This window comes from Leptonychotes weddellii, chromosome 13, assembly GCF_054177405.1.
Source record: "Leptonychotes weddellii isolate Sample4059 chromosome 13, ASM5417740v2, whole genome shotgun sequence".
Taxonomy (NCBI): Eukaryota; Metazoa; Chordata; class Mammalia; order Carnivora; family Phocidae; genus Leptonychotes; species Leptonychotes weddellii.
This window is the reverse complement of record NC_138381.1, coordinates 81020417-81028899: the sequence shown is the minus strand read 5'-3', so window position 1 is coordinate 81028899 and position 8483 is coordinate 81020417. Positions and strand designations below refer to the sequence as shown.

At 63.3% G+C, this 8483-nt stretch overlaps 1 protein-coding gene across 1 annotated transcript in view; it reads left to right on the top strand.

Moving 5' to 3' along the window:
• The window catches only part of GALNT9 (polypeptide N-acetylgalactosaminyltransferase 9), a 32924-nt gene extending 24447 nt beyond the window's left edge, over positions 1-8477 (top strand). The window contains exons 4-7 of the mRNA XM_081802456.1: positions 2303-2440; positions 3333-3428; positions 5353-5520; positions 7834-8477. Of these exons, the coding sequence (XP_081658582.1) occupies positions 2303-2440; positions 3333-3428; positions 5353-5520; positions 7834-7980 (549 nt within the window). The 3' untranslated portion in view covers positions 7981-8477. The remainder of the gene's footprint in view (positions 1-2302; positions 2441-3332; positions 3429-5352; positions 5521-7833) is intronic.
• The last annotated feature ends 6 nt before the right edge of the window (positions 8478-8483 follow it).

Here is an 8483-nt window from a genome sequence, read left to right as displayed (position 1 = left end):
AGAAATGCACCCAGAAATGTGTTGGCAAGGCAGCGCGCCCACCACGCGGTCGGTTTGGGGCGCAGGGCAGCCCCAGCTCACTGCCCGCCAGCCCACAGGACATGCGTGGGGTCTGCTTGGGTTTTGTGGTCAATACACATGATAGAAAGTACCACTTCGGCCTTTCTAAAGTGCGCCGTCCCCGGCGCTGAGCAAACCCACAGAGCCGTACAACCATTGACACCACCTAGTTCCAAAGACAGCACCCCAAAAAGAGCCGCTGTGCCCAACGAGCGGCTAACTCCCGTTCGCCCGCCCCCAGCCCTCAGCAACCACCAGCCTGTTCTGGACCCTTCCCATAACGGAATCCTGCAGTGTTTCCCCTCTTGTGTCTGGCTCCTTCGCTGAGCATCATGTTCTCAAGGGCCGTCCACGTTGTAGCGAGCCTCGGTGCTTCTTCCTTTCTGTGGCCAGCTCACATTCCAGGGTGTGGACGGCCACAGTTGGTTTACCCCTCCACCCGCCGTGGACACCTGGGGTGCTCCCTATGTCTTTGGTTTTGGTCTATGCAGTTCTGACCCACAACCTAGTTAGGAGTTGCTGTTTGTGTTTTTTGTTTACTTCGTGATCAACTAATTTCCCATAAATAGCCCGTATTCTGGCTTTTCTTGGGAACTTAGAAGACCCGCTCCCTGGCCTCCAGAACAGTAATGAGGGCAGAGAGAGGTGGCCCCTTACGTGGGGCGCTGTCGAGACTGCCAGGCTCCCCCCCACACACCCGCTCCAGAACCAGCCCTCACTCACGTGCTGCTTCCCCGGCCACGGGGGGTGCGAGGCTCCAGGCCCCGGCTGCAGCCATCCTGGAAATGATTTTTACGTCAGCTCGCAGTAAGGGCTGGAGATTCTGTCAGACCGTGTGCACATGCGTGTGCCCGCATCCGCGTGCTCACCTGTCAACAGAGAGAGCTTCAAACACATACAGAAGTTACAGAAACAGCACTCATGTCTGTTACGCGCATTTCTCTCTGCACCTCCCAAACCCTGGCAGGGCGTGCCCAGCATTTGGGTGATGCTGCCAGAGTGCCAGGCTGGGCCGCCGGCTCACAAGACCCCTCCGAGGAGGGAGCAGGGGCCGCTCAAGGCCCCCTCCTTCCCCGTGGGCTCCTCACACAGCAGTGTCCAGACGATGCGGAACGCCATGGAAACACGCACGCACACGTTTATCAGAGACGGAAGGAGGGCTCACCGTCTCTCGTAAAGCCTCACTGTCCACCAAGGGAACAGGTTCCAGAAACGTCCCCGTTACTACTGGAAAGGGAACCCGGGCGCTGTCCTCGTGGGCCTGCAGACCGCGTCCCTGAGGGGTCACCAGCTCCAAGCCAGAGCCCGGCAGATGCCCCCCCACATCTCATTCTCAGGGACCTCTAGGGGCCCTGCATGCCCATGACTCACCTGATCCTCGTGTGAAGGCTGGGAGGAGCTTCTCTGTGGCCATGCCCACCACGCGGATGAGGGAGAGGGGCTCCCGAGGGTGGAGCCACAGGCCCCCTGGCCAGGGGAAGGCGCTTGCTCAAACCCGCTCACACCCACAGAGCTTGGTGCCCGCTGCAGCGTCAGGGACCTCAAGGCCACCTTCAGGTTCGGTGTTGGGCTAGAAGGACCCAGAACTCAGCAAAGCTGTTGTGCTCAGGGTTACGGGTTCTTGCAGTGAGGGATACAGACTCCCAGGAGTCAGGCAGACAGCACTTAGCCCTCACGGTGATGCCGCGTGACACTGCCGACCGGGCACACCCACCCGAGCCTCAGTTTCTCCTGAGGGCTCATCCACGCACACATGCCAGCCTCCCACAGGGCTGACCTTAGTCTCTAGCCCCTGCAGAAGTCAAGCAGATACCCCACCACGGCCCTAAGCTCCCCCAGACATCACCCTGCAACCTAGACTGTCCAGCCCAGATCCCAGGTAAACAACACTCTCATCAGGCGGGATGTTCCAAGGGCTTAGAGATCACCTCCCGGGGCGGGGGGGCCAAGGGCAGGTCTTTTGTTTGGAGTGTGCAGGGTGTGGACAGCCAGCCCACAGTCAGGGGCCATCCGTCCCGCCTGGGGCAGAGCAGGCTGGCTGGAGAAGCAGGCCCTTCCCATCCGGAACAGCTACCCGGGCCTCCAAGTGTCGGGGCCGGGGGGGCGGGCAGGAGGCCGAGGAGGCCGCCCCTAGCCACGCCCTGGGGGGTGGGGCTGCGCCCGGGTCCCGAGGCTCCCCCACCTTGGGCAGAGACCTGGGTCGTGGGGACTCAGCAACGCCAGCTCGCTTCCCCGCTCGCAGAACCCAGGGGTGGACTTCGGGGACGTGTCCGAGCGGCTGGCCCTGCGCCAGCGGCTGAAATGCCGCAGCTTCAAGTGGTACCTGGAGAACGTGTACCCGGAGATGAGGACCTACAACGACACCCTCACGTACGGAGAGGTACCGCCTCCGCCGGGAAGGCCCCCAGCCCGCACCCTCACCCGTACCCACGTGCGCGCTCACGGGCTCAGCCGGCAGCGTGCGCGGGCACGTTCGCACGTACCTGGCGCCGAGTAGAGGAAGAGCATAGACTCACCGCGTACGTGCATGCAGAAACGCACGCTAGTAAATGCAGACGCGTGCACACATGTGTGCACAAATACACGCACGAACGTGCACATATATTCACACGCATGCATGAGGATCCGTATGAGTACGTGAGTCTGTACACACGTAAGGACAAGCACACACAGTGTTGCTCGTGTGCACACAGAGAGCGACTGACAGAGCCTCACTCGTGCACACAAACCCAAAGGTGCCTGCTTGTGCACACGGAGACGTACAGACACCGTCGTCAAGACCAACTGTCAGGGGGGCCGGTGCACCCTAACCCCTGAGACGAACACACTGACGCACTTGCACAAACGTAGTCGTGTTCGGAAGCTCCCGTGCATGCGTGTTTAAGTGCAAACAACACGCACATGGGGGCCCATCGGCTGCGCGGAGACTCGCATGTCTGCCCAGCCCCCACGTGCACGACCACTGTCAACCTGGTCTGTGCTGGTGGAGGGGGCGGCCTCGCTCCCCTCCGCCCTCCAGCTGTTCAGGGGAGCCCAGGTCCCCGTGTGGAAGGAAGGCGTGTGCATGGTCCTGGGCTCGCGCTCAGCGCAAGGCTAGAAGGGGTGCCCGGGGTGGACAGTCCTGGCTGGCCTAGCCATTCCTGCAGCTGACACTTTCCCGAGGCGCTGGCCGCCCAGCAGGCCCCTCTGCCCCGCAGTGGGGATGGGCTGGCCTTGCCCTGGCCTCAGGGACCCCCCAACAATGGGGTTTCTCCTTCGGTTTCTGGTTGTAGGTGAGAAACAGCAAAGCCAGCGGCTACTGCCTAGACCAGGGAGCAGAGGACGATGACCGCGCCATCCTCTATCCTTGCCACGGGATGTCCTCCCAGGTAGGGGCGTGCAGGTTGTGAGTGGGCTCTCAGGGGCGGCGTGGGGACCCTCGGGAAGACCCCCGCCCCAGGTGGACTAAGAGCAGGGCTTCTGGTGCCAAACAGGCCTTGGGCAGCTCGCGTCACGTTGCTTGCCTCAGTCCCCATCCATCAGATGTCACGATAATGGTACCTGTCAAGGCTGTCGTGTGGACCAAAGTGGATCATGTGGGAAAGCGTTTGCCACCATGTGGACGGAACCTAGAAGTGTTACCTAGAAGAAGGGTTAGAGCTGGTTCTTACTGGCTGAGCTGCTCCCCAGTGATGGGGGCTTTAAAAATGTCTGTACCGATGTCTAGATCCCAGGCCCGTGGAACCAGATGGTGCAGGGGCAGGTGTGTTTTCAGAGAGCTCGGGGTAGGACTCTAGTCCCAGTGAATTCCCTGCTGGTAAAGGCAACACTTCTTCTTAAGGAGTGTTGGGGTCATTTAAATTAAGGCCCAGAGTGCTTTCCCCAAATTACCCTCGACTCCCCTCCAAGCACTGTCTGGGTCTGAGCCTCACTCACGGATGCCCATCCAGTGGAAACCCGCAGGGACCCATGCCAGCCCTGGGCACTGAGAAGCTGCCGAGTCCACACGGCCCACCCAGCGGTGCATGGCGGGCGTGAGGGCCGAGCCTGTGACGCTGGAGCAGAGGGTGTGGCCCCCCCACAACTCCCGCAGCCTCGCCCCAGGACCCCTCTGGGCCTACCGTTGAGAGACAGAGTCTTAGTGGCCTCCAGGGGGAAATCCAGCCTCCTGGGCTTGTCACACTCTGTGGACGATTCTCTGGCTGGCACCCCCCGTGAGGGGCTGCGTCCTGCTGGGTTCTCTGAACACACCCAGCGAGCAGCCACGGGAGGTGACCGGGCGGCTGAGGCTTTCCCCCAGTCCTGCAGCGCGAGAAGAGACGCCACAAACCACGTGGACTGAAAGACCTCTCTAGATGTGGCTCACACGTGTGCAGTCTGGGCTCGTGCTGGCCACCAGCTCAGGAGGGCCTCGGACCCTCTGCACGTGGCCTCTCCCCAGGCTGCCCGGTTCTGAGGGCAGGCATCCCAGGAGAACCAGATGGGCCACGACCATGTACACCCAGCCCCAGAAGTCAGCGGTGCGTCCGTGATGCTCCCACGCTCCCCAGAAAGATCCAGGGGAGATTGTAGACCCTCACCCTTCACAGGGGGGTCCAGGTCGCTGTCCCGGAGCGAGCAGGGTGGGAGGATTATGTGGGAAAACCCAGCCTTGTGCACTGGGCGGTGTGTGTGCACGCGTGCTCGGACAGGAGGGGAAAGGAGGGATGGGCACGGAGAGGAGAGACGTACAGTGACACTTGCTTGTTTATGGGGCCTGTGCTACTTTTAAGCACTTCTGTATCGTGTCCCCTGGATCCTCACCGCCAGGCAGGTGCTCTCAGGACCGCCTGCTTACAGATGAGCATCCCAGGCACAGAGAGGTGGCGTGACTTGACCAAAGCCACACAGCTGGGAATGGCAGGAACTCTCTAGGGCTGGTCATGAGCAAACAATGTGAAGTAGGATCAAGGCGTGCGTGAACTTGGGGTTGCTCTCCACATGGAAATAAGCGTCCACCTCGTGGTTGTTCGAGGGCAGATGGGGCACCCTAAGGGCGTGTGTGAGATTCTGCGGCTCTGGGCCGAGAGGCCAGGCTCCAGGAGCTGGGCTGGGAGCAGAGTTGTGGAAAGGAGTCTAAGGCGGTCCTGCTGGGGCATCTTGGGGGAAGGAGCGGGGCCAGGGGCGCGGGGCGGTCTGGAGGGCATCCCCAGGTGGCTCTCTGTGCTCCGCTCCCCCGGGCCTGGCCCTCCCCAGGAAGCTCTGGTGCGTGGGCTGGCAGGCCCGGGCGGTGCCGCCCTCGTTCCCTGACACCCACCCACGGCCCTCTCTCAGCTGGTGCGGTACAGCGCAGACGGGCTGCTGCAGCTGGGCCCCCTGGGCTCCACCGCCTTCCTGCCCGACTCCAAGTGTCTGGTGGATGAGGGCAGGACCCGCGCACCCGCCCTGAAGAAGTGCGAGGACGTGGCCCGGCCCGCGCAGCGGCTGTGGGACTTCACCCAGGTCAGCGGGGCTGCTGGGACCCCGGGGCCCCCAGGCAGCCCGTGGGGGGTACACCCGCTGGTCTGGTCACAGCACTGTGACTGCCCCCACACTCCGCGTCCTCGGGCCCCCTGGGGAGGGGGTGTAGATGGAGGGGACGGGGGTGACGGGCACCCAGACGGCCTCGCCACCGTGGCTGGCCGAGCTCTGCTGAAACCACCCCCGCCCCGGGCCCTGGGGCTGCTGGGACGCTGGTTTAGAAGTTCCAGCCCCAAGAACAAACCTTCAGGCTGGGGAGTCACAGGCGGCCCCCGCGCTGGTGGGAGCAGCCTGGGTGAGAATGGCACACGGCTCCCCAGGGTGCAGCCAGCGCCCAGGGAAGGGGGCTTCCAGTGCCTCCCAGCCCCCGCTGGCTCTGGGCCTGTGAGCAGGGTCTGGCTGGCCTTCCTCTGGGTGGCCCTCTCCGCAGCCCCTCCTGCCCTCTGTCCTCCCTCGGCTCCCCCTGCACCGCATCCATCCGCATACCGCACGCCCTTCTCTGGGCTTCCGGAGGTCGCCTCCCCACCAGCTCATCCTCCATGGTGTGGCCTCCTGTGGGTCCACCCAGGTTAGCCAAGGACACGTCCTCTCGTGACCTCGCCTGGAACCCCATCTCCCTCCAGCCCTGAGCAGCCCCCGACCCCTTTCCGTAAGACACACCTGTGTCCTAAATCCCCGTGGTCTCCCGCAGCAAATGACCACAGACATGCAGGCTCTCACCGTCCTCGTGGAGCGGGAAGTCTGAAACCAGCTCTCTGCAGGGCGGTGCTCCTGCCGCGGGCTCTGGGGGGTCCTTCCTGCCTCTCAAGGCCCCGTCCCTCCTCCCGCCACCTGCTGTCCCCGTCTCTGTCTCCGAATCTCTCCCCTGGCAGGGACGCCAGCGTGGGCCGAGGGTCAGCTGCTCCAGTGTGACCTCATCCTAACCAGTCACGGCTGCGCAGACCCTAAGGTCGCACTGCCGGGTTCTGGGGCGAGACTCGGTGGGTCTGACCTGCTTCTCCAGAACTCTCTGCCCATGCTACTCCGTTGCAAGGCTCTTGGGACTCTGAGGCCCGGGGAGCTGCTTCCAGCATCCCCTCTCCCTGCCATGGGCAGGGAGTTCTCCTGTCATCCCCGTCTCCGTCTCCAACTTCATCCCCACACGCTCTCTGCCATCGGTCCCAACGAGCAGACCCGTGACGAATAAACACCGTCAGGTGACCCTGCCCTCAGCACTGGGGTCTGGGGGCTTCTGGTTGCAGAAGAGGCTGCAGGAATGAGGGGTCATCTTTTCGGGCATAGCCAGTAAGGGTCAGAGGTCCCCAGGAGGCCAGGGTTGGGGTTGGGACAGCAAGAAGGACCTGTTTGGAAAAGAATGGGGGTGTATAGCATACAGTCCTGGGGTCCTCAGGCTTGGGCCAGAGTCCTTGATGTCTGGGGGACCAGCGGGCCTGCAGGGGTGACTGATGGGCAAATCAGATATGATAGGAGGTGGGAGGCACCCAGGGGAGCCCTCCATCTTAGGGGCCCTGTGTCCATTGTGCTAGTCACTCCTCAGACCCCAGGAGCAAGGCAGGCAGGTGACATGGCTGATAAGGTGAAGATGCCTGAGGACAGGGGACCAGGAGGGGACAGAGGGGCTCGGTGGGGGCAGAGGGGCCAGGAGCGGGCGGAGGGGCTAGGTGGAGACAGAAGGACCAAGAGGGGGCAGAGGGACTAGGTGGGGACAAGAGACCAGGAGGGGGCAGAGGGACAGAAGGACGAGGAGGGGACAGAGGGACTAGGTGGGGACAGAAGGACCAGGAGGGGGCAGAGGGACTAGGTGGGGACAGAGGGACCAGGAGGGGACAGAGGGACAGGGGACAGAAGGACCAGGAGGAGACAGAGGGACTAAGAGAGGACAGAGGGACCAGGAGGGGACAGAGGGACTAGGTGGGGACAGAAGGACCAGGAGGGGGCAGAGAGACTAGATGGGGACAGAAGGACCAGGAGGGGGCAGAGGGACTAGGTGGGAACAGAGGGACCAGGAGGGGGCAGAGGGACTAGGTGGGGACAGAGGGACCAGGAGGGGACAGAGGGACTAGGTGGGGACAGAGGGACCAGGAGGGGACAGAGGGACAGAAGGACCAGGAGGAGGCAGAGGGACTAGGTGGGAACAGAAGGACCAGGAGGGCACAGAGGGATGGGACAGATAGTCCCCTGAGTCTCGGGTGGCTGTGCAGTGATCTGCATGGGGCTTGTCATCAGCCCCACCCCGAGATGCTGTCAGGACGGGAGCCCTGGGCGTCCATGCTGACCTGGTCCCCCTCCCCACAGAGTGGTCCCATCGTGAGCCGGGACACCGGTAGGTGCCTGGAGGTGGAAATGTCCAAAGACGCCAACTTCGGGCTGCGGCTGGTGGTGCAGAGGTGTTCGGGGCAGAAGTGGACCATCAGAAACTGGATCAAGCACGGGCGGCACTGACCCCTGGCCCCACCCCGCACCCCTCCCCTGATGCAGACCCCGAGGACCTGGGGAAGGTGTCGGGCTCACCCGCTGGGCCGGGTGCCAGGACTCAGGCCCCTCCCCGCCTACCGCGCCACTGGACCCCAAAGGGCTCTGGCCATGCCCTGTGCCACCCCCAGCCGGGACCTCGCCTGGGCTGCCCACAGGCCGTGTCCCTGAGACAGCGGGGGCCTCCCTGTGCACTCCGGAGGCAGAGGCCAGGGACCGGCCACCCCACCAGGAGCACAGAGCCTGAAGCCAGCTCCACCTCCAAATCACGTGCCTTTTCTACGGTGTTCCAGTCCAGGCCGCTGGGACGGCCAAGTCTGCATGTGCTGAAGCCCCCTGTCCATTCCCCCCTCACGGAAGTGACCCCCATGAACTCAGAGGGCGGCCAAGCTCCCATCCGCTCCAGGCAGAACTGGGCCTCTTCCGTCTTCTGGCCATCTAAGGCAAAACCCAGAACGCAGAGCAGCACCCTC